This window comes from Borostomias antarcticus (assembly GCF_949987555.1).
Source record: "Borostomias antarcticus genome assembly, chromosome: 7".
Lineage (NCBI taxonomy): Eukaryota > Metazoa > Chordata > Actinopteri > Stomiiformes > Stomiidae > Borostomias > Borostomias antarcticus.
In genome coordinates, this window is record NC_140240.1 from 25,114,297 (window position 1) to 25,140,948 (window position 26,652).

The 26,652-nt window shown below is 45.4% G+C and overlaps 1 protein-coding gene across 2 annotated transcripts; it reads right to left on the reverse strand.

Moving 5' to 3' along the window:
* Positions 1–920: 920 nt before the first annotated feature.
* Positions 921–24,116, reverse strand: krt222 (keratin 222). 2 transcript variants are annotated; one of them, XM_084441298.1, is made up of 11 exons: positions 24,027–24,116; positions 23,632–23,843; positions 23,123–23,327; positions 18,445–18,527; positions 14,282–14,435; positions 12,602–12,868; positions 10,696–10,821; positions 10,104–10,324; positions 4,363–4,676; positions 3,881–3,983; positions 921–2,442 (listed from the first exon to the last, which is right to left on the reverse strand). In XM_084441298.1, exons 3-11 carry the CDS (start codon positions 23,318–23,320, stop codon positions 2,229–2,231), a joined length of 1,680 nt encoding a protein of 559 aa, XP_084297424.1. In that variant the 5' UTR covers positions 23,321–23,327; positions 23,632–23,843; positions 24,027–24,116; the 3' UTR covers positions 921–2,228. The 2 variants fall into 2 exon arrangements, with proteins under 2 accessions (XP_084297424.1, XP_084297425.1); XM_084441299.1 differs by having other exon boundaries at positions 4,363–4,598; positions 23,632–24,052.
* Positions 24,117–26,652: the final 2,536 nt, after the last annotated feature.

Here is a 26,652-nt window from a genome sequence, read left to right on the forward strand (position 1 = left end):
CGTGCAAGGTCATGATGATGATATTCAAGGCCTTTGACAATCCCAACAATATGCTGCCATGGCAACCCGCCATTAACTAACACTAAAATGTCTTGCCATTGTCCTTTTATAATTAATTTATGATGACATCATGATATTTTCAGAGATAAGTGTATAATACAAGTTATTAAGTCTTTCCGTGGGGTCAATGAGTAACTTGTCGTGTGATTGCATTTAATTTGGTGTGTTGCATCTCATGCAAAAAAACAAGAGGTTAATCAGAAATATGAGGTTGAAAACCACAGTACAGTAGGTTCATAAGATATTGTCATGTTCTGTACATGTTGCGTTTATAGACCTCTGGGCTCAGACATTTGATTGTAGAGACTATGTCAATCCAAGAATGTTTTTTTTCTGTATCATATCTCTTTTCAAATATTTGGTATGTTGTTGTGTATAATGTATGTGTTAATATATGTTCCATCTTAAGCACCTATTATATTTTTATTTTGCTACTCTTGCACTTTGGCTTGAGCACTAGCTTATGCTCTAGGTCACTTGTTTAGAAAGGAGATGCACTTGTGAGTTCTGGTGAGTATTAGTACACTGACTTCCTACGTTAAATGCAATTATTGTAAGTCCCTTTGGATCAAAGTGTCTGCTAAATGACTAATGTAATGTTATATATTCTAATCGCTATCTATTAGCCTACATCATGTGGTCCACAATAAACATATTCATTAGTTTAATGACTGATCAGTGTTTTCAACATTGAGTGTTGAATGACTGATGTCTTCAACATTGAGTTGGCTTATCTCACACACCTGTGTTGGAAATCAACTTTTCAAACCAGTATTAGACCCACAGACTGTGAACCTGGAGGAACCAAGGAAACCTGACAGCATTTGTGGTCTTTTTATTGAAATGCATACATTGTTAGATAAAAGCGTTATGCTTCATTCTAAAGTTAAAGAGCGCCCATAAACAAAACCAAAAATAAGAGTAATCTAGTACTCAATGAAGCAGAGCAAATCAGGCATATGAAGAACTGCATAGATAATTGTTGTTGTTTTTTTTTTGTTTCTTTTTACATTTTCATTGGCATCCAACTGCAATGTTTCATTTTTTGTTCATATCTTTGATGCCAACTCAAAAACATAGCAATAAAAATAATATTTTTCATAAGGTGTCACCAGTCTTATAGACTGTACTTTTTACACACCACAATCTTAAAGTAAAGCATTCAAGACACTGCAGTGTAACTATTTACAAATACTGCCCCCTTCTGGCTAGAACACGTAATTGTCTCCTTCAGGACGTGAGTTCCGAAGCCTCACTGCAATTCCAGTCACAGTGAGCAGTTTGATGGGATATAAATTGCATTATGTTCTGTAGGCCTACATTTCTATTTCATTTGCTATATTTTTGACTATGGTTGTGTTGTACAGCAAATGGACTTAAGTTGGAGCAATGGCAAAGATACACCCTTAGTACACATTTTAGCCTTGGATAATCTCAGTGCTGAGCGCACTCAACGCTGTCCCTGCATAGCAAAACCATTAGTAGCCTATTCACACACAGCAACATTGACAAGAAGAATAACCACTCCCGGATATAGATAGTCCACAACAGAATGTTATATACAGCTCTGCCATATCTCAACCTCTCTCCATAAATATGTCGTTCTTCACTTCTCATTTAAAGTGTTAGTTGTTATTGAGTTGTGGTTATAATTAGAATTAAGATTGATAGGATCTTGTGTTAATTTCTTGCGAGGATGTGCTGACTGCAGTGTGAGTGTGATTAATTGGGACAATGAGAAATTGTGAGAACGCATGGCTGCTTACTGCGGTTTCTTCCAATAGGACTGGGATGGGTGAGATCATACCACCCAAAATGGCGCCATGAGATTGGCAAAAAGAGTGGAATCAGAACGGATGACGTCATAGTTGTCATTTTGGGGCAAGGAGCATTTCTTGGCACCGGCGGGGACTGGATCGTCATGGTGACACCAGCAGTCGAAGGGAAGCGATGCTGTTCTCACGGCGATGCCGTTTCTCACGATTAGCGCGACGCTGCCAGGACGGTCAGTGTCAATGTGGACGCCCCCAACCCATAGCGACGCCACTCGCGCCGACGACCGTTTCAATTTGCGACGTCGCCGTCGGCCAACGGCGATGCAGACGAGCGACACGTTACCACGGTCACTGCACTGTACGCCACCGCCGCCGGTCGCCACGGTGACGCGGTCACTGGGTGATGGCGGGGATGCTGCGAGACCTCTTCATGACCAGGCGCACCTCCACGTCGGGCAGGCTGTCCTGTCTGGTCTGGGCGCAGCCCTCGTCCGCCGCCGCCATGTGCAGGTCGAAGCGCAGAGAGACGGACTTCTTCCTCAGCCTGGGGTTGCCCTTGAAGAAGGAGCCTTCCCATTGCTTGATCACCTTGTCGATCTTCTCCGTCCTGTTTGGGGATTGGGGGAGAAGGGGGGGGGGGGGGGTTGTACAATTTAGCACACAGGCAGTAGAAACATGCGTGTGTGTGTGTGTGTGTGTGAGTACATGCGTGTGTGTATATATGATAGCCCCATTTGTTATGGTGGGACACAGGGTTTCATCTCCTAATCTGTCGATGACTGGCCTGACTTGAAAGCTGATGTATGGCTATTATGTACTGTAACTATTATGTATGTACTGTAACTATTATGTATGTACTGTAACTATCATGTATGTACTGTAACTATTATGTATGTACTGTAACTATTATGTATGTACTGTACTGTAACTATTATGTAACTGGAACGTAAAATGCATTCACATGCCTCACATGTCTGCAGTGCTAATTGTCATAATTATTTCGGAGTCAGGTACAAGTTCAGAACATGATAAAACGTCAACGCCGCGTCCTCGCTAAGGAGCACATGCGGCGGCCGGGGGCGTGGCTTATAACACCCGGTAAACAGAGAATTCCGCCGCCGTCTTGTCCCGCGAGGTATGACGGGTGGGCGCCACGCCTCTCCATGGAGACGCCTCCGTCGCCACATCAAACGGAGGCCGTTAGGGAAAAGAAAATTCCCATGCACCTGAGTCAGCCGGTTTCCCCCTGTGTGTGTGTGTGCTTGTGTGTGTGTGTGTGTGTGTGTGTGTGTGTGTGTGTGTGTGTGTCTTCAGATCTTGCCTCCGGGTCTAGACGTCGCCAGGGAGGGAGGGGTCCCTACGCCGCCCACGAGGGCAAGTCTATATTTGCGTAATCCGTGGTCCCAATGTATGCGTCACCCACGGGGGCGGCAAAATGACCGTCATCCACGGGCGCGGCGAGGCGGGCCGACACAACAGGCGACGCATCAGAGCACGAGGGAGCGTCTGGCCGGTCTCCGACGCGGAGGCAAAAGGCGTTAATCCGTTACTACAATACCTACTTCCGTGGCGCTGTCGCCTGTGTAATCCTTTCCCGTACGGATCTGTCGCATGCGATCATCGCGTCCAGGCTCGTCGCCTGCCGAGCTCTCGCTGGCCGGTCGTGAACGAATTAGAAAATGATCGTTTTCCACGTGTGGCGAGGGGTGGTGGCGGTGATGTTGGGGGACCGTGGCGAGGTGCTGTGGCGGTTACGTTGGGGGACCGTGGCGAGGGGTGGTGGCGGTGACTTTGGGGGACCGTGGCGAGGGGTGGTGGCGGTGACGCTGGGAGCCCGTGGCGAGGGGTGGTGGCGGTGACGCTGGGAGCCCGTGGCGAGGGGTGGTGGCGGTGACGTTGGCTGACCGTGGCGAGGGGTGGTGGCGGTGACATTAGGGGACCGTGGCGAGGGGCTGTGGCGGTGACGTTGGGGGACTGTGGCGAGGGGTGTTGGCGATGACGTTGGGGTCAACGAGGGGGCGGTGGTAAGGGCGGTCGGTACTCACTCCACGGTGCCGTGGCCCTCGGCGCTCTCCCTCACCACGTTGCCCTGGAGGATCTCCTGCGTCTTCACCGTCGAGATCCTCAGCTCGCTGTCTCTCTCAGGCTCTGCGGGGGGGGGGGGGGGAGTCCAAACGTCGGGTTCAGTATTAATGTGGTGTTTGTGCGTGTGTGTGTGTGTGCGTGTGTGTGTGCGTGACAGAAAGAGAAACAAACAAACACCCAACTCTCCCCCGAGGATCTGGTATGATCGTGTACCTGGCATCAACATTTGTGTGCATGCCAGCTGTTTTGTGTGCCAGGTGGTTTCAAGTGTTGAAAACACTTGTCACACACACACACACACACACACACACACACATGCACAAACGATCATTCAAGTACCTCAAGTACCTGAAAAAAAATATGAGCAAGTATGCATATAACGTAAACAGCTCAAGAACGTGTGTGTGTGTGTGTGCGTGCGCGCGTTTCCCGCGTCCCTCACCGGTGAGGATGACCAGGCTCTGCTGTCGGCGCAGCACGGCCGGGCTCTTCCTCACGCCGTCGTCGGCCAGGAGCGGAGGGATGACGGGCAGCGGCTCCGACTTGGGCTCGTCCGGGGTCACCGGCGGGTCGCCGGGACCGTCCTCCACCCCGTTCTCCCTGGGTTCCCCCGCGGTCCCGACGACGGGACCCCTCCAGGGCCGCAGGCCCATCGGCTGGCCGCTACGGCCCGGGTACCTGACGACACGGAGGGGAAGGCAGCTCGGTGTCAGTGGGGCCTGATGACACGTGAACGATTCGGCTTCAGTCAGAACCCTATTGGGGGGGGGGGGGGGAGGATGTTGTCACACTTTGATGCAGAGAGAAGTTTGTGTCTGCGGTTTGCTGTACACTATAGGGACATATTTAATATTTAAAACAATGCGGTATCTGTTCAAGATTCAAGATTCAAAATTCATTTATTTGTCCTGAGGGAAATTTTGTCTTGGACATACAGGCTGTTACATGCAGTGCAAAGGTGCCATAACAAGGACAAAACAACAATTTTAGACGATATAATACACAATTGCAAGTCTTCTGGGGAATTTTCCTTCGGAACACGGTGTTCCTTGCGCATGAAAGGTACTGTAAGAGCTAGCCGTATTTTCAACCCTGGGCATAATAGTGTCTGTAAGACTGTTAGATTCAATTAATTTCCCCCGGGATTAATGCGGCACGGTTCGATTAACGCCAAAGGACAGCTCAGTCAGTAGGATTGTATCTGTCTGTAATGGAATAGCCTATTCTGTAGAGTCTGCACAGCCTGGCCAGAGATGACAGAGCAGAGAGCTGTTTAGCTCCTGGCATTTCTAAATTGGTTGTTGGTGGGAAATGATATGGTCTCCTAACAATAAAGAATGTTCTTTCCTAAAACCGACAAGAGCACGGCCTTCTTCAACCTTGATCCCAGCCATAAAACAGTATTATAATGGCGCTCCATAGTAAACAGAAGCTACGGTAAATCAATACGTTTAGAACTGCAGGGAGCTAAAGTGTCGAGAAAATAACGCTGACACGTAAAATCTTTTAAAAAGGCCATGAACTGTCTGCACCGGGATGCCTCGGGAGGTGATAACTGATGTGTCAGACGAACGGGAATCTGCCTCTTTTAAAACCAGACTTGATGCTGGGGCGAGTTCAGCCCCGAAAAAAAACGTTGCAAAACGTCTATTGAAAGGAAACAATGGTGCGTTGAACTCCCTGTGTTTTACGCAAACGTTACACCTATGGCAGCCAAGAAGATACGGACGGGGTTTACATATCAGCCTGCTGATTGGGTAACACCTCAGACACACCTAGCCTGATGCGCCAGATGGTTTATTTCACAACCATCTGGGAACTCTCCGTTGGAAACTGTTTGGAAAACGGGCAGGCACTTTCAAAACTACTTGGCAGGTGACTGGATGAACCATCTGTCTATCACCGTCTGATTAAATTGTCCTCTGATTGGTCACTAACCACAACTTTCCACTTTTGAAGTGTTGCTAACGAGTCCTGCAGTAACTGTCGGTAACAAAACTGACGCATGCGATTTCGGCTATTTGGACTTTCTTCCACGTTAAGGAGTAGTAAAGGGAAAAATCATGTTTAGCCCTGTTTTAAGGTTACTTATGATCATATACAATGGTTCAGATCAAAAAGTTGACAAAACTAGCACTTTTGAGAAAGTTGATAATTGCTCTACCACCGTTTTGGTCATACAATGGATGTGGGTGGGCACCGTGAAAAATCATTCAAAAACATATTAAACTCTCGATTTCAAAGACAAGAAGCTCACCGAGGGGATAATTGGTGTCCGTTGATGTTCTGACATCAAATTTGCATCAAAGTATGAATCCTGTAGGGTTTTATTTATCATTTTATGAAATCCATTGACTTGTATTGAAGCGACCGTTGTAGATGTGTAGATCAATCCGCAGTGGGGATTCAGGAAGCGGAACTACTTACGGTAGCTATTGTTATTGTTTATGTTGCTAGGCTACCTAGTTTGCGGATGTTTACACACGTATGTGCTGCGACTAAATAGTTCTATGCTAAATATTTTAAAAAGCCTTTCCAGATGAACTAGAATCTTACTTTATGGCGAATTATATGTCACATCCATTTTGTGACCAAAACGGTGGTAGAGCAATTATCAGACTTTCTCAAAAGTGCTAGTTTTGTCAACTTTTTGATCTGAACCATTGTATATGATCATAAGTAACCTTAAAACAGGGCTAAACATGATTTTTCCCTTTACTACTCCTTTAACTCACTTCCCATAGTTGGCTAGCTACAGTTGTCTTCTTTACTTGGCTAGATGAGTTTTTCATTTAGTCCCGACTATAGGGGCTATAAGAGCAATTATCAGACATTCTCAAAAGTGCTAGTTTTGTCAACTTTTTGATCTGATCCATTGTATATGATCATAAGTAACCTTAAAACAGGGCTAAACATGATTTTTCCCTTTACTACTCCTTTAACTCACTTCCCATAGTTGGCTAGCTACAGTTGTCTTCTTTACTTGGATAGATGAGTTTTTCATTTAGTCCCGACTATATACTTCCGATGAAATATGCTCAAATGCAGCTGAATTTGAAAGGTAGGCGCTGGCTCCGCCCCTATGTCCATGTTTTATGGTGTTTTAATCCAGACTAATCACCCACTAACTTCAACCGCTCCGCCCAAAACCCGCCCACAATAGCTGTTTGTATTTCCTCTTAGAATGTTAATTAGCTAGATCGTTTTCAGATCTGGCCCAAACGGATCTCTATGGAAAGAATCAGACTGATTTGTGAGAGAAACAGAATGCGAGCTTGTGAGATCAGGTCTCATGAGGCTAGGACACACCCACCAAACAAGAGAAAACCTACCTCAAAGCCCGTTTCACACTGTTTCAAGGAAACATGTCATTCAACCCGGAAACTGTAGCAAAACGGTGCACGCCGTTTTCAGAATGAACTCACCCTTGGTTGTTTGAACGCACCTTTATGCTTAGGTTCTGTCATGTACAGTATATGATTATAACATATACAAACTAAGTAGTATTTATTTCTTTAATCTGTATTATTTTCTTTTTTTTAATACTAACAAAGTTAGTATTACTTTACCGATGATTTAGTTAGAGAACATATAGAACATTCAGATGGTTACAGAGACGTGCATTATGAAATAATAATAGTATAATAGTATAATAATCCTAACATTAAAATAGATAATATCCTACAAAGAAAACACCGGCTTTTTAGAAGCTTCCATGATTTGATACTATACTTCTGGCTGGAGGTTCTGTCGAGCTTAGTTTCTGTGTGTAAGTAAACCTTTAGCCCTGTGAATTTCCCATACTATTGCATATTGCTGTTTACTCATGATGGTTGCCAGATCCAGATATATCTGTCTCAACCTGCGATTATTTTCGGTTTAGAGTTTCTATGGGCGTAAGGCTTCCCTGAGCTGTCAGAGAAACCACAGCCATCTGTCATACTTCTCTGTTAAAAGAGACAACTTTTGACACTTTAAAGATGTTGTTTTGACAGTGAAACAATGTGGACAAAATGTGAGGTATCGTCTTTCGAAGCTCCTTTCATCCCCTAAACTGCTTTTGGATTCTCATTGTGTACACTTCCAATAATTGGATGGGAACGTGTCCTTTTTGGTTCTTCGTTGGTGATGCACTCAATGTAACTGCAGGGATGAGGAGAACTAATGATGGATTATTGTAGGTGTGGGACCTCCATGGAGGAGTTCTCAGAGTGCTCATATATTTTGAGAGTATCTGGCACACACACGCAGACACACACACACACACAAACACACACACACACACACACACACACACACACACACACACACACACAAACACATAGCATGGCACACACACGCAGACACACACACACACACACACACACACACACACACAAACACATAGCAATCTAAAAACACAAAGTTCCTCCCATACTCAAGTTCTCACAGGTCGCTTAGCATAGTAATTCACCCTGATTTCCCAGAAGTTGTCGTCCAGGTGCACTGGATGCTTTTCTCAACTGAGCATTGCAGGGATTGTTTAAATTCTAATGTGTCCTTTCAGAGCTCTCAGTAATGGAACTTGTGTTTGGTTAAGGGCAGGGTGGGAACCTTGTGAGGTAAGACACAAAGGTGATATGGTACGCTACACTTATGGAACAGACTGATTAAAATGCCAGAGGACAGGATCACAAAAAAAAGTGTTCAACTGGGATCTCACTTACTGTACAGTTATCCGTGAGCTAGAGAAATGTTTATTTTTTTATGTGTTCGGAAACAGACTGCCGTGTAATTCAATTCAAAAGCAACCTTTTGGGTGGCCAATATTGGGCTTAACTAACTAAAGTAAGCACACATGCTCTTATTAAAGAGAACTATTGTACAGTACAGCTCTCCATCATGTGTGTGCCTGAAAAAGGTCAGTTTGTGCACAACTACAGTAAGATCCAGCACCCTCCCTCTGACAGAAACGGGCTAATTCAATGGACTTCCGGAAGAAGACCGGTTGTGTTTTATTATGTGATCTTGGGCAGGGGTGTAGTGGATGGTAAACCCAAGCAAACTCACTTCACCTATTTTCTGATCAACTATGTTAATCAACGAAGGGAAACAAGGTGGGTAAACTCTGTACTCGACAGAGTTGAACCCCCTCTGTATTTACCGGCACTCCCCTAATCTTGGGTAAATTAAACGTGACATTTTGTTTTATAGCTCTCTGTCTGACGATATGAGTATTATCTGGAAAATAATGTGTGGTGCCCACCCTGAGGCCTTCTGGCTACAGGATGGGCTCAGGCTTGATGGTTATTTGAAGCTTCTAAAGGTTTTTTTGACATTGCCCAATTTCTCCTGGGGGAGGAGAAGAAAACGTAGTGTCTGCTGATGATGCATATAATTGTTAAATTATGGAAAATGATGGTTAATGTTACACCATTTTGGTTTGCTTGAACAGACATGTCACATAAGCTAGGGCTGCACGATTATGACAAAAGATAATAATTGCGATTATTTGCTTCAAAATGGTAATTGCGAGTAATAATTGCGATTAATATGTAATATATAATATTAATATACAATAACCAAAATGCTCCCAAATCACGGACGTTGATCCCTTTCTTGCGACTAACTCACTGACCTCGTTTTCGCTCATTTTTTCACTACTCACGGCTGCAGGTACTCTTGTGACACTTGTCTTGACCTACTGCTATCTGTCTTCTCAGTGAAATTGCTACGCGCAGCGCACTCAGCGGGAACGCATGTGATTGGTCAGACAGCATAAGCGCCTGTGATTCGTCCATGTAGTCCTAGCACACTCAATTCAAAGCAAAATTATTAATCACATTAATTGCGGCCTTTTGCAATTAGTTAATTGCGGAGGTCATAATCGTGATTACGATTAATTCACGAGTAAATGTGCAGCCCTACCATAAGCCCATATGGGCTGAGCACCGATTGGTGTGTGACATGGAAATAAAACCAATCAATCAATTAAGCAATCAATCAAACAATCAATCACTCGGTGGACATATGAAAGTCGTCATTGAAATGCTCTTATTTTAATTTAGCATTTAGCTATGTGCATAGTATGTGACAGATACTGTATCTTCTACAGCTAAAAGCACGTTTAATTTTGCGCTGTGTTTGCGTTGCGAGCTGTTTCTCGACCCCTCGGCCCGCATCCCCCCTCCCCTCCCCCCTCACCTGCCCTCCTCACGCTCCAGCAGGCGCCTGTAGGTGGCGATCTCACGCTCCAGTTTCATCTTGGTGTTGAGCAGCTGGCCGTGGCGCTGGCGCTGGGCGGCCAGGCCGCCGCGGACCCGATCCAGCTCGCCCTCCAGGCCCGCCACCACCTGGGTCAGGTCCTGCAGCTGGCTGGAGTACTGCCTCTGGGTCAGGTGCAGGGAGCTCTCCAGGCCTTTCTCCTGGAGGGGGGCAGGTTCATTTCAGCTCATTTCCAACCTTTATTTTCACACGAAAGGCGCTGAGGTTTCCCTCATTCACAGGGATGTCGAGCTCACAATAAAAACAGACGACAGCAGTAGGAAACTGGTGTAGGTTAAGGTGGGGAAAAGTTATGACGAGGAGAGGGGGGAGGAGACTGTACGTGTGTGTGTGTGTGTGTGTGTGCGTGCGTGTGTTTGTGTGTGTGAGTGTGTGTATATGTGTGTGTGTGTTTGTGTGTGTGTGTGTGTGTATGTGCTGTATATGTGTGTGTGTTGTGTGTGTGTGTGCGTGCGTGCATATGTGTGTGTGTGTGTGTGTGTGTGTGCTGGGGTGTGATTGGTCTGCTCACCAGGGCGTGTAGGGTCTGGATCTCCACCTCCAGGCTGTGCCACTGTTTCCGGGCCTCAGCCAGCTCTGCCCTCGCCTCCCTCAGGGCCGCCCCGCCCAGGTTCACCTGGGCCCACGCTACCTCCTCCTGGAGCACACACACACACACACATAAACATGAACACACACATACTATAACCACACGTACAGTACATAAGCGCGCACACACACACACACACATATAAACATGAACACACACACACACACATAAACATGAACACACACGTAAACACACATACAGTACTGTACATACTGTAAGCGCGCACACACACACATATATAAACATTAACACACACACACCAAACACATGAATGCACATAAACACACACACACACACACACACACACAAACAAATGTCTCCTGCAGCTCGGGGGCACACACACCCACTGGCAGAGCTCGGAAGTCAGGAGCAGACAGCGTAAAGAACACACACTGATGAACCCCCAGCCAGATTAACATCATAAATCCACATGGCACCCATGCAACAGTGAGTACAAGCAGGTTGAAACATGGCTGCTTCCACCTTATTTCAACATCATATTACATAATGTTATTTAAAGGGTGAAAAAACATAATATTCAAAAGGTGGAAAACATTTATGTTTTATATAATATTTAGATCTTAAAATAGGATGACAAAACAGAATCTATTGCAGGTGACAAAACGTGTTGGGTTCATTTTACAGAGAATCATTTTTCCACAGTAGGCCTATATACCTGATATCCATACAGTACCAGGTATTCAACCAAAACTGTACTATGTACTGTAGGCTGACTTCCCAGGACGTGCTACAGGGTTGAAAACCCACGTCTCTTTGGCGTGGAGACAAACACAGTGACTGGCTGCTCGAGTGCAGTAGCCGTCTGCAGCGCTGGGGCGAAGCCCTTCATCACGGCTGTCAAACCAAAGTCACGGTGTCGCCTCCGCCACCGACCAGATGGGCCCGCGGTCCTTTCTGTCCTCTGTCCCTGTCATTTCAACACTGTGAGTGTGTCAACTCCGTGTCCTCCACAGATACGTTTCCCTGTCTTATTCAGGTACCTGCATTTTTTTTAAAAGGATCACGGCATCATGCATCAACTTCCCCTAAAAGGTTGTATTATCTCGGAAAAACAACATGGCCACTGCACATTTTCCCAAAACACATTGCGCCGTATTTTTCCTTGGGCAGGATGGATCTGATCCAGGCAGACCGTACCCTAATCCTCAGAACACTAAGCTGTGGAGTAACAGGACTGATCTCCTTAAAAATGTTTTGAAACATGCTGTTTCTTCATTATCTATATATGCGAGGTATTAAAGGGGTTCGTGGAGAGTTCATTGCTCTGCACCAGCAACATGGGACCCATTGGTAGCTTGGATTGAAATCGAAATGTCCCCACCGTAAGTACCTTGTGGATATAGCCACTAGATTACGTAAAGGCAGATACTGCCGCGGTTGAGGCTAATAGCATTTAGATCTAAAAATCTAATTTCATGAGGATATGTACCGTAGAGACGCGTTCCAATAACCGAGTAAAAGTTTATTTTTCCACTCGCAGTGGACTGCTCATGGCATACCTGCTAGAGAGAGAGAGAGAGAGAGAGAGAGAGAGAGAGAACAGAACAGAAAACCGCCAGACAGATATAAACAACCTTGCAGTGCTCCATCCGTGCTCTCGGTTACCGTTGAGACACACTGGGATATTGAGCCGCTCTCATATCAATCCGTCCCCCGCCGTGAATCGACCCGCGGCGTCTGCGTCTCGCCGCCCCGAGGGCGTGTCTGGGGTGGCGCGGTGCCAGCGGGGGACGGAACGGACGGTTGAGAGAGGGAAAGGAGGAGAGGAGAGGAGGACAGGAGGAGAGAGAGATAGAGAGAAAGGTACCTGTGCGAGAGCTCCTCTGCTCGCCGACGCCACTCCTCTCCGTCCTCCTCCGGCGGTGGCGCCCGGGGGCGGGTCCGAGAGGGCGGCCGGGCCGGGGTGGGCGTCGGCCGGGCCGCGGCGGTCGCACTGCGCTCTGATTCGGTCGAGGAGCTGGGAGAGCTCCATCCCTGTGCCATTCTCCTCCGCCGCCTGTGCTCCCGCTGTGGACGGCGCTAGCGGAGTATCGCGGGGGCCGGACCGTTGCTGCTGCTGCAGAGCCTGGGCTGTCTGAGACCCAGCCAACCAGAGACAGAGAGAGAGAGAGAGAGAGAGAGAGGGAAGAGAGAGAGGGGGAGGGGGGGAGAGAGAGGGGGAGAGAGAGGAGAGAGAGAGGAGAGAGAGAGAGAGAGAGGGAGAGGAGAGAGAGAGGGAGAGAGAGAGGGGGGGAGAGGAGAGAGAGGAGAGAGAGGGAGAGACAGGGAGAGGAGAGAGAGAGGGGGAGAGAGAGAGGAGCGAGTGAGAGGGAGAGAGAGAGGGAGAGAGGGAGAGAGAGAGGGAGAGGAGAGAGAGAGGAGCGAGTGAGAGAGAGAGGGGGGGAGAGAAGAGAGAGAGGAGAGAGAGTGAGTGTGTATAAGAGGGAGAAAATGAGAGGGAGAGAGAGGAGGAGAGAGAATGAGCGTGTGTATGAGAGAGAGAGAGAGAGAGAGAGAGAGAGAGAGAGAGAGACAGAGAGAGACAGAGTGACAGAGATGTATGAGTGCGTATTTGTGAGAGTGACAGAGAGAGGGAGATAGCGTGCAGGTTTATCAGCGAGTGGTCATGCACACGAGGAAGAGACGAGAAAACAGATGGAGATCGGAGCAGAGAGAGAGAGAGAGAGAGAGAGAGAGAGAGAGAGAGAGAGAGAGAGAGAGAGGGAAAGTACAGGATATGAGGGCAGGCACACGCAATGCAGGGGAGGGGTAGAGTGTTACTGAGCCTGTGTGTGTGTGTGTGTGTGTGTGTGTGTGTGTGTGTGTGTGTGTGTGTGTGTGTGTGTGTGTGTGTGTGTGTGTGTGTGTGTGAGAAGGAGAGTGTAGGAGAGAGAAGCTGGATCACAGACTGTGAGGAGGGAGGATGAGGAGGGTATTAGTCAGCAGGAACAGAGAGAGAAAGAGGGGTGGAGGGAGGGATGGAGGGAGGGATGGAGGGATGAGGAGTGATGAAAGGATGCTGTGAAAGGTAACAAGGCTTGCCGTCGAGGTCAACAGGGGAGGCACCAGAAGAGACTGGTAAGCATTCTTCCTGAAAATGGGCCAATAAAGAGTAGGCGTTTCTAACGACTGCTCTCTTGCTCTCTCTCTCTCTCTCTCTCTCACTCTCTCACTCTCTCACTCTCTCTCACACACACACACACACACACACACACACACACACACACATACATACGCACACAGACACACGTACAGTACTGTATACACAGGCAAGCACACACCATAAACACCCATACACACAAATACTAGCAAACACAAACCATATGCACACACACATACAAACAAAACATAATTGTTATAAAAGTGAATCACACATGGGCTTCTTTAAACACCTCCCCATACGCACACGCACACACACACACACACACACACACACACACACACACACACACACACACACACACACACACACACACACACACACACACACACACACATATCAACCAACCTCAAATTCATGGTGCATCTCCTGTAGCTCGGTCATGGATCGGTGTAGCTCCGCCTCCATCTGCGTGTTGGTATGCTCCGCCCTCCTCTTGCTCTCACTCAGCAGCGCCACCTGCTGTTCCAGACGCCTGGTCTGCCTCTCCTCCATCTCACACCTACACACACACACACACACACACACACACACACACACACTGAGTAACACATAATGTCCAGTCAAGACAATGTGTCTCTACACACTTATACTTTAAAACAGGCGTTATGTTACTGTAGATGAGGAGAACGCAGACAGATGAGGGGAACGCAGACAGACGAGGGGAACGCAGACAGACGAGGGGAACGCAGACAGACGAGGGGAACGCAGACAGACGAGGGGAACGCAGACAGACGAGGAGAACGCAGACAGACGAGGGGAATGCAGACAGACGAGGGGAATGCAGACAGACGAGGGGAACGCAGACAGACGAGGCGAGACGGAATAGAAACAGAAATAGACCTAGCTGCTGCTGCTGCGTGTGTGTGTGTGTGTGTGTGTGTGTATGTGTGTGTACGTGTGTGTGAATGATATTGAGGATGCTGAGAATGTTGTGTTGCTGTTTGTTTGTGTGTGTGTGTGTGTGTGTGTATATGTGTTTGTGCGTACGTGTGTGTGTGTGTGTGTGCATGTGTTTGAGTGATGCTGAGGATGCTGAGAATGTTGGGTTGCTGCTTGTGTGGTTGTGTGTGTGTGTGTGTGTGTGTGTTTTTTCCCCCCGATGCCCTTCAGGGGTTAACAGACCTGTCTGTGTGTGGGAGGGAAGGAGGGGGACTGGGGGGGGGGGTGCTGTGTGTCACTCCGCATCAATACAGAGTGCAAAGTGCTGACGTGGCACAACGATGTTGTATGCAGGTTGCGGAGGATGAATGGGACCCAGCACGGCTACACAGTCACTTCTACCAGGGAGAGGAGAGCATTGCTGCTGGGGAATCAAACCATCAGACTGATGTTGAAATGTTTTTTGCCCTGTTTTTTTATTCACCTGCACTTCCAAATATTTTTTGTATTGTGAGGGAGGCAGGGGAAATATATTTACAATTTATAATGCGGTGGATGTCACATTTAGTATTTTGATTATACACTGTCATGGGATACAATGTATGTGTCTGTGTACTGTAAGTGCGTGTACACGTGTTAGCTCAGCGGGTTAAACCAAGAGATCGCTGGTTCAAAACTTCTTCTTTTATTTTTATCATATGTTTATTGTTTTTTCAGGGCATAGAATTGTCACAGTAAAATGGCAGCACTAAGTTAACAGCTGCAAAGCCCAATAACAACAAAGTAATAAAGAAAATACCTTTTCTTTGTTGGCCAATTGGTATCGGAGACCCTCCATGTGAATTACCTAGCTCCCTCAGCCAATGATGGAACGGAGGGCTGGACTCAGCCAATGATTTCCACTGTTTTAGAATGAGGCGTTTCGCTAGGAGAGTGCAAAGGGAGATGGCCTGAACAATGCGTTCATCTATTACAGAATTCACAGATACCCCAAAGATTGCAAGGAAAGAATCTGGTGTTATTGTTTTACTGTATGCTATCGATATTAAGTTGAATATAAGGGACCAGAAAGAGAAACGCTTTGGGCACAGCCATAGCTGATGAGCTAGTGCTTGTCACATATAGGAGAAATGTAAGGATAGAAAGAATGGAGTCCTAGCTTTGTATAATAGAGCCTATGGGCAATCTTGTATACTGTAAGTCGGTGTCTAGCATCTTAGTAAGGATGTCATTCCATGTGTCATCTGTAATTTCAGTGCCGAGTTCTTCCACCCAAGCATTTCTTAGTTTATCATCAGACACCTCAACATGGGCTTGCAGAGTTGCAAAAGAAATGTACCCTTTACTGTTGTGGTCGTGCGCGGATGTCAAGTGAAGGGTGTGTAGGTATATTTACAAAATTTGATAAATAAGTCCTAAGGAAGTCTCTTATTTGGAGATATCTAAAATGGTGGGTCGACGGCACACTACTCGACAGTTGCAATTGCTGGAAAGATGCTAGTGTACCCCCAATGTACAATTCACCGACTGTGGCTGTTTTTTATCTTTCCAGTTTGAAATAGTTGGATCGTTTAAACCGAGAAAAGATTGAACTTGCCTCCGTTTCCTTAGGGAGTTTAAAATGATGAGGCTGGTTAAGTAGGATGGGGTTTTTCCCTTGTCAGGATTGTTCAAAAGTGCAGCCAGAGACGTCTGACCGCAGACTGTTCAATCTGAAGCCAAGACTTTGTGTTTGACTGCGTCAGATCTGATGATGGACTGTTACGCCAGAGGGACAGAACTCTTACTGTAGGTTTGCTGCCCAATAATTCAAGTTCAAGAATTATAAGATAAGTTCAAACTGAGATAGGCCGAAACCACCTTCAAACTTACTTTTACATAGGTGTGCTCTTGACATTCTTCTACATCATGAAATAATATAGAAGTATATAGACTGGTAAGTATATAGACTGGTAAGTATATAGACTGGTAAGCACTTAAAACATGTAAAGGAATCTGGGGAGCGTGACCATTTTTATGGCGTTGATGCGACCGACTAGAGAGATTGGTAGAGTGTTCCAGAAATCAACATTATGGGACAGCTGATGGACTTTACTTCCCCATTTGGCCTTTAAGAGATCCCTATATCTACGAGTAGCAATAACCCCCAGACTTTTAATTTAATTGCTCACAATCTTAAAGGCCGTTGTATGTAGAAAGTCAAGGGATTTGTGGGATAGTGGGAGCAGCTCGCTTTTTCCCCAATTAATAATGTATCCTGAAAGGTTTCCATAAGTTTCAATTACTAGACACAGGAGTAAGGCGTTTTAGGGCGTGGTTCAAAACTCTTATTGCTGGCTGCTAAGTGTGCTTAATAAGTCAGTAAAAAAAAAGTAAAGTAAGGTTAAAAAAATAAAATAAATAAAATAAATTAAAGAAAAGGTTTTATTATAATATGTGACTGCCACTGGAGGTTTGGTCCTGATGTCTGGAATCCTCAAAATGCGCTAGAGGGTTGTTTTTTTCCTGCTTTCCTTTTTTCATATTATGAAAATTGAAGTTGCGAAGAACCCACTCAATATAACAAACAACAGTTTTAGGATCACTAAATAGTCATATTTTGTTGTCTATATTATTGTAGTGACATTATTGTAGCGATATTATTGTAGCGATCTTGTGTTTTGGTTGGTGGGAGCTGGGAGCTTCTGACCTTGCCAGGGGATATAAAGGACTAACACAGAGTGCTGTCTCTCTTCCGGTGTGCCGCCATGTTAGCCAGATGTTAGGAAGTACCTCACAAGTAGGGCTGGGTTCAAAAAATAGATTCAGAATCAATTCATGAATCCCAAAATCGATCTTTTATTTAATGAATGAATGAATAAATGAAGGAATGAATAGTTCATTCATTCCTTCAATGATTCATTCATTCATTCATTTTTGGAAATCAGTATCGATACCCAGCCCTAGTATTGATGTGTTGCATAACTTGGTAGTCATGTAATTAAGGTCACAGCTTTAAAAAATTAGGTTTTAGTAACACTAACCGAATCGATATTGAATCGAATCGAATTGAATCGTGATAATCCATTCTGAACCTTGTGAATCGGAATCAAATCGATTCTTGAAACCTACTCACAAGCGTGTCGATCTGCACTTTTTTTTTTCTTTAGCGACTGAAAAATGGCAGAAGTGTAGGCGTGCAGCCCAGCGCGCTAAATGTAACATGAACATACAGTACACTCCACATGTAACGCCTGTCTTTACGCACACATAAATATCTATCCAACTTTGAGGTGTACAGTAGTGCTGTAGTGTTAATGTGGCATACTAGGTGTTGTGTATCAGGTGTAGCACCTCAATACGTGTGAACAACGCATGAATGCCAGCGCGACACATATGTGACATGTGTGTAACAGCTGTGTCTCCATTGTGAGTCATGTGTGTAACAGCTATATCTCCATTGTGAGTCATGTGTGTAACAGCTGTGTCTCCATTGTGAGTCATGTGTGTAACAGCTGTGTCTCCATTGTGAGTCGGTGTAAATTGTGGAGCAAATTGTGTGTGTATATGTGTGCCTGTGTGTGTGTGTGTGCATGCGTGCGTGTGTGTGCGTGCGTGTGCGCCTGTGCCTAGATGGAAGCACCACTGACCTGGCCTGGATCTGGGCAGCTCTGGACCTCATGTTGTCAGACTGCAGGGCCAGCTGGGCATTCTCCATCAGCAGCTTACCAACCTGGCGCAGAACATCATCAACGTCAACATCGATACCGCTGTCGCTTGCACTTGACTTAACACACAGTCAGTTAGTCAGTCATTTAGACAAGACTCTCAACTTCCCCATTTATCTATTGTATTGTCTCATCACAGGATAATTTGTGTATTGTACTGAATATCCATATAAGATGAGATAAGCCTATAACACGAACGATGAAATCACAAGGCCTCGAGGCCTATGCTCCAGATCTCAGGTGATTTACAGTCGTTGGCTCAGGAGGCTTGGCACAGCAGGGGGTGGAACAGCTCTCACAAAATAACGTATCAAATATGGGTGAGGCATAATCATCACGACGGTGCAAACCGTTTTAGTCTTTAATAGCTGGAGCTATGATGGTAATGTTCTCTTTAATCAGAGTGAATAAAAGTACTCTTGAGTTGGCCTAAGAGGCTTGCTCGTGCTTGTCGGTTCGCCACCTGTTCAACACATCAGCAATCATCCCGAAAATGTTGGATCGTTTAATCCAGGCCTCTAGCACCTGCGGCATACACGAAAACCCGCAGGTCTAGTCGCAAGTTGTCGTTGTTATTGTTGTTGAGCATTTTCACCTCAAAGCCACGAACCGGTGGCACTTGATTTCACTTCCACGAACGCCGGCCAAGATCTGAGTGGGATTCGTATTCAGATAACGCCAGGTTTCTGGGCTGACTCTGTCCACCCCAAACACACACATCGCCACCCAGTTGTCTAGCCACCAATTGCTTCCAATGTTTTCACAAGAGTGCAATGCTTACTCAAGATGACAACACACCCACTCTTGGAAAAAAAAAAACAGTAGCAATATGGAATGGAATGGAATAGCTTATATTCCATAGCTTGTCAAGACGGTTGCGAAAAGTATAAGCATTATTCCCAATGTAATTATTGTTTCCAGTATCTTAGTGGCTCCTATTTCTCATCGAAACAACTCTTATTTACTGCCCTGTGAGAATGCAGTCAGATAAGGTACGTAAATCACCACCCTGACGTCGTTTTCAAGGGGATCTTTTCCAACAGAACGTTTAACTGACTGATCTCCTATCTCAGGGCAGGCCATCATTCAGAGCCTGCAAATAGAAAAAGGGCCAACATTTGCCAATGCTTGAAACTAAAGCCAATAACAACAGACAACCGAAAACTTGACAAGAGTCTGTCTCTCTCTCTCTCTCTCTCTCTCTCTCTCTATGTCTCTCTCTCTCTCTCTCTCTAGGTCGTCCTCGGACATGCCCTCCATCGGCACTTCCAGTCATCCCGATCCTCCGTGCAGCTGGCAAGCTCACCAGTGCTTTCCACTCCTGCATCTTCCTTAAGTACGTCCAAGTACGTTGGTGTGGGACACCCTTATGATCGATGCCCGTATGTTGGCTTATATAATACCTCCATGGTTGGTTCCCACAGCATTCCCTGGCTGTTATTCTCTTACTCACCCTTGGTGACCCCCCATACAGAGCCTAGCAGTACACATAGCATGTGCACACCATGTCTTCATGTCAGAACAGGACATGCAAGGACGTCGTGTATGTTGTCCTAAAGAAATGGGACAGGCCAAGACATGGGAATACTGACATGAAGCATGTGTTAAAGACATCCTAACATGGAAAAGCAGCAAGACATGTCCGACCTGCAAAGCACGTTATCTCACACAAACACACACACACACACACACACACACACACACCGCAGGCCGCACCCTACACCGACAGATACGCTCTGGCAAAGGCTTTCCAGGCGAAACACGTCGGCGTTACCAACTGGCCAAAATCAATGGTGAATGAGAATTTTTGTCTCTGTGCTTCAATCTGCTGCTCTGCCTGTTATTTTTTCAAAGACAGCCCTGTTATATATATTTCATTTTTGAGTCCAGCGCCAACCACCGGCCACAGACCGGTACTGGGCCTCAGCACAGGTGCTACCGGGCCTCGGAAAGTACTTTTTTAAAGTATTTTAAAGTATTTAAAAAGAAAAAAATTTGGGGGGGGTGGTAGGGTAATACATTTATTACATTGAACTGTGTTCAGTCTGTTGGTCATTTTTTCACCAGTAACCACTATCTGTGAACCCCACAACAATTTACCCAGAAGTTCCAAATAAAGGAGCACTTCCGAGTTGATCTTGAGCTAGCCACGTTTATATCAGTGTGTTGTTAGGCCTACTTAAACTTATTATTAGGCCTATAATAATAATAATAATAATAATAATAATAATATTAATAATAATAATAGACTAAATGTGTTGATACCAAAATAATATGCATGTAATGTGTTTAAATCAGTGTCTTGTTGTTAGGCCTACTTAAACTTATGAACTTATGAAAAAGCAACTACACTACAACGTTATAGGCTCAGAAAAAGTTTTAGGCTACCCCCCGGGCCTCGGAAAATTTGGCTATATGAAACCGGTCCTTCGGTGCGAAAAAGGTTGGGGAACCCTGCTCTACAAGAGTCATTTGCAGGTTTATTCTACTGTAACTAGTGCACGAGGACAGGTTGTCATACAGAAATGGGGTGAGGTACAAGTATAAAAACTACTTCTAATAAGCTAACCCTCTGCAATGGAGTGAGGTACCAGTGAAGTGGTCTGGAGTACAGGAAAATGCATTATTGATGCTTTATTTAGGGCCTACATAAAGTCGACACTTTCATGAACTCTAACAATATAGCCTCATCAACAATAATTACGCTTTTTCTGCAATGTAGGCCTAGCCCTCTAGAATACCAAAATATGCATAGCGCATGACAAGTTATATACGCTTTTTCAACAAGCCTCTAGCGGGTCACTGGCTCACCAGCCAGGAGCTTGGCCTGCTGAAAATTGGTCAGTTACATCAATTTTACACTTTCATGGACTCTAAATCAGAAGATGTGGACGTATATAAACGTAATTTTACTCTAAAGCTACCGATATAATAACAAAGACATCAAGTTATTTTCAACAATCGAAAAAGTGAATCCAAAATGTGCAAGTAATGAACTTGCAAAGGAAGGAATACATTTCCATATTTTTCCCACAATATGCTAATTTGCATAAATCCAGATCAATGCTGATTTATAAGAGCCAGTAACCCACCAGAGGTGGCTTGATGTAAGTAAAGCATTGTTGAAGCAAAATTACATTCAACACCTTAAAATAACCATTAAAACCATTAAAAAATATCCCGCCTGCATTAGAGTAAAGTAAACGACAGTTGTTTCAGTGTTGCAATGTACAGTATAGTGTTGCAATGTCATACAGTATATGGTAGAACACGTAAAGACTTTTACTTTCACTTGCGATTTGCTTCACGTTTGGTTTAATGTCGTATTCGGCAGAGTTTCCACTTGGTGAATGGTGCACGCGTACTGGTTGCCGTAGCGGTAGTCAACACTCACAGTATTTGCCACTCAACTTGAAATCACCTCAAATGATTTCTCAATCAACTGGGGTACAACCATCAAACACAGATAAGTAATTGAGATTTGGATCTGAAGGTGCAATCGGCAAATAAAAAGAAACACTCCTTTGGCTTCAAACCAGCTGGTCTGATGTGTGGATTGTTGCCACCTTCCAAGCTTTTACACAATCAAGACAATGACAATAAACCAAGGAGTGGCATGAAAACCACAACTCACCACAGGCAAGATCAGATTTACAGGGTTAATAGTTTACTAGGGGGCACGGCCTAAAGTGTTTGTGACAGCTTATGGCTCTTGTCCAGTTGTAATGACACACATCTACTTCCCAGAGTTGTTACACCTAGACCTACTGTAGGGTATGATGCAGTATCAGGTTTCATGAATCCTCTAATGGTTAAACTAAATGGCAATGATAATTATGTATGTTAGTGTTCAGCCAGCCTTCTGTCCTGAAGCCAAAACCTCTTGAACATTTTTTAAAGTAAAAATGCCTCAAAAATGCTTTGTAATCAAATTTTTAAGACCTTACTGCTTCTTGTAAAATTGTATAAGCTGCTGGTAATTCACTTTCACATTGAATGGTATCAGGCTGCTAGTGTATCACACACTCCACAGTCATTGTATAGAGGGGAATTAGAATCATAGTCACATCTTGATACAATGTAACATCACACCCTGAGGACCTGCAAATGTCTGAGACCGTGGTAACTATAAAGAAAGATCTTAAAACATATACTGTATATTTTATATATAATAATATATTACTGTATATTGCTTTTACCACATACTGTTGCTTTACTTGTGTTAATATCTTAAACGGTTTAAATAGTTAATTTGTATTCTCTTCTTTTTTTTTTACACTCTTTACATTTTTATTGTTTCTTTTAAATCTGTTCACATTGTGTTTACATGATTTATGTAGTTATCCATCTCTTTTTATGTAAATCACTATGTGCTACATTGATTTGTAAGAATGGTGCTATAGAAATAAAATGACATTGACATTGACATCTACCCTCAGATCTACAATAGAGTACACTAGGATGCTCACCCGTTCTATAAGATCGAATGCCAAATATCAAACAAATAGACTAAAAGCTCTACTGTTTGTCCCCTTTCCTGGTGTACCCCAAGGCTCAGTTTTTGGCCCATTTAAAGAATAACTAAGAATAATAACCTTACCTGGGCACGGAGCTCTCCCACAGTCTTCTCCTGCTGGCTCCAGTCCTTGGCGTGGGGGGCGTTCCTGTAGCCCCAGTCTACTATCTGATCCTCCAGCCGGCGGTTGGTCTCCTGTAGCCTGTTTACCTGCTCCAGGAAACCCTTCAGACGGGCATTCAGGCTCCGCATGGTCCCCTGGGAGTCCTCCAGCAAGTCCATGAAGACCCTGGGAGGTGGTGAGCATGCATACACACACACACACACACACACAAATAATTATACACACATGCAATACACACACACAATACACACACACACACACACACACACACACAGTCCTTAGGGTGGAGGTTGATCCACAAGACAAAGAAAAAAACACTACCAACTGTCAAATCTTACTCTATCCTGCTCACAGTACACGTCCACAAAACTTGCAGATACCCAGCCTAGGCAGCAGCACCCATACGGTGAGATTAGCAACCCAGAGGTGTGTACTAGGTAAATGTTTACCAAGCAGTAGACTCACTCACCTGTCAGGCAACGTGGCCTCCTCTCCAGGATGGAACACACTACGTGAGTGTGTGTGTGTGTCTGTGGATGGTGTGCTAGCTGAAGTCCCGGGTCCCAGTCACAGTTAGTCAATCCGCTCCCCGAGGACCAAGTTTAGCCACATTCTTCCACACCGCGTTGGTCAACAGCACTTTCCCTTTCCTCGCTGACTCTCTTCAGGTTACGGGTTATCCTGTGACAGAGCAGACAGTTACTCTAACAGAGTTAGCTTAGCTAGCCGATTAGCTTTACCCCTATACAGGTCAGCAGCCTCAGGGGTGGGCCATGACAAGGCTAGTTGTTGTCCCCCACCAACAACAGAATGTGGGGACAGAGAGGAGCAAGTACAGGGCCAAGCGCTGGCCACGCCGCTTACATCACCAGAGCGCTGAGGCCCTTTGTTCTCTCTGATCCAGGATTAGTGAGCTGCTTTCACACAGGGGGCAATGCCAGCTGTGAAGGATACCAGCAGCAACAGTGCCCTGCGTATGTGTGTGTGTGTGTGTGTGTGTGTGTGTGTGTGTGTGTGTGTGTGTGTGTGTGTGTGTATAAAAGTGTGTGTTTGTTTGTGTTTGTTTGTCCAAAACTGTGTCTACAGTGTGTGTGTGTGTGAGAGAGTGTGTTTGCGTGTGTGTATGTGTGTGTGTGGGTGTGTGTGTGTGTGTTTGTGTGTGTGTGTGTGTGTGTGTGTGTGTGTGTGTGTGTGTGTGTGTGTGTGTGTGTGTAAAAGAGTGTGTGTGAGTGTGTGTATCTCCAAATTGCAAATTCAATGCAATGAGTAAATTATGTTTTAATAAAACAGTGACTCAGATGAGAGGCATGCAGTAAACACTAAACTTTGTACAGAGTTACGTATTGCTTAATCCCTCTCTTGTTTGTGAGTGAGTGTGTGTGTGTGTGTGTGTGTGTGTGTGTGTGTGTGTGTGTGTATCAGGACAAGGTATACTTTTCTAGAAGGTATACTTTTCTTAACTATTGACTATGATTATGTACAGTTTTTGTCGATTTCTCATTGCAATTGCAGACCTATGTGTCAACTGTGTAGCAAGTCTGGGTTGTAAAAGTTACAATAAAATAAAAAGGGGAGACACTACAGTTGAAAAGGATTTTTTCCGTTAAAGATATCCTTATGAATTTTTACCAGTTTAATCTTCACATCAAGAGAAATATTTTTTGTATTACACTTCCTCTCAAAAAAAAAGTTTAGGTATGCAAATTAGGCAATAACTCATTAAATATGTGTAAATGTGCATATATTTCAGTACCTACTATCTAAACAATGAATAAAATCAGTTTTACTTTTGTTTTGACAATATACTAAAAATGTAAATATTTACAGTGGGGTTTGTGAATACAAGCTTATTTTCAAAAGATATTGATAAAATACTGCATACACCCATTAAAAATATATTTTTGGTGTATTTTTAGACAGGAAATGCAACCTAAAGTGAAAAGATAACAAGATATTCACAATTCCATCCAGGAGGCGCCCAGGAGGCATCCTCACTAGATGCCCGAACCACCTCAACTGGCTCCTTTCGACGCAAAGGAGCAGCGGCTCTACTCCGAGTCTCTCCCGGATGACTCAACTTCTCACCCGATCTCTCAGGGAGACCCCAGCCACCCTCCGGAGAAAACTCATTTCGGCCGCTTTATCCGTGATCTCATTCTTTCGGTCATGACCCATCCTTCATGACCATACTGTAGGTGAGGGTGGGGACGAAGATAGACCGGTAGATCAAGAGCTTTGCCTTTTGGCTCAGCTCTCTATTCGTCACAACATTGCGGTAAAGCGACTGCAGAACCGCACCAGCTGCTCTGATTCTCCGGCCAAACTCCCTCTCCATGGTTCCCTCACTCGTGAACAAGATCGCCAGATACTTGAACTCCTTCACTTGGGGTAAGGACTCATTTCCTACTCAGAGCGGACAGACCACCGGTTTCCTGCTGAGAACCATGGCCTCAGATTTAGAAGTGCTGATTCTCATCCCAGCTGCTTCACACTCAGTTGCGAACCTATCCAGAGAGTGCCGGAGGTCGCAGGCAGATGATGCAATCAGGACCACATCATCTGCAAATAGCAGCGACGCAATCCCCAGCTCACCGAACTGCAAACCCACCTCCCCACGGCTACGCCTCGATATCCTGTCCATGAAAATCACAAACAGGATTCGTGACAAAGCGCAGCCTTGGCGAAAGCCAACCCCCACCGGAAAGGAAGACGACTTACTGCTGAGGACATGGACACAGCTCTCGCTCTGGGTGTACAGGGATTGGATGGCCCTAAGTAGGGACCCCCTCACCCCATACTCCCGCATAACCCCCCACAAGACCTCTCGAGGGACCCGGTCGTAAGCCTTCTCCAAGTCCACAAAACACATGTAGACATGTTGGGAAAACTCCCAAGCCCCCTCCAAGATCCTTGCAAGAGTGAAGAGCTGGTCGGTGGTTCCACGACCAGGACGAAATCCGCATTGTTCCTCTTCGATCTGAGGTTTGACTATCGGCCGGACCCTCCTTTCCAGCACCTTGGAGTATACTTTCCCTGGGAGGCTGAGTAATGTGATGCCTCTATAATTGGCACACCCTCTGGTCCCCTTTTTTGAATATTTGGACCACCAACCCAGTCTGCCACTCCTTTGGCACTGACCCGGACTTCCACGCAATGTTAAAGAGGCATGTCAACCAAGACAGCCCCTCAACACCCAGCACCTTCAACATTTCTGGATGGATCTCATCAGTCCCTGGGGCTTTGCCACTGTGGAGTTGTTTGACTACCTCAGTGACCTCCTCCAGGGAAATTGACGATGACCCCCCATCATCTTCCGGCTCTGCCTCGATCGTAGAGGGTGGATTAGTCGGGTTCAGGAGTTCCTCAAAGTGTTCCTTCCAACGCTCAACAACCTCCTCAGTTGAGGTCAGCAGTGTCCCTTCCTTGCTGTATACAGCTTGGATGGTCCCCCGCTTCCTGAGGTGTCTGATGGTTTTCCAGAAATACTTAG

Excerpts from the sequence above, each read along its gene's own strand:
- krt222 (XM_084441298.1), bottom strand. The coding sequence starts at position 23,320 with ATGGACTTGCTGGAGGACTCCCAGGGGACCATGCGGAGCCTGAATGCC. Across the intron at positions 18,528-23,122 it reads TGGGAGAGCTCCGTGCCCAG|GTTGGTAAGCTGCTGATGGA; the intron begins GTAAGGTTATTA and ends GTTCTGCGCCAG. Across the intron at positions 4,677-10,103 it reads CTGGAGCGTGAGGAGGGCAG|GGTTCTGACTGAAGCCGAAT; the intron begins GTGAGGGGGGAG and ends CCCCCCCAATAG.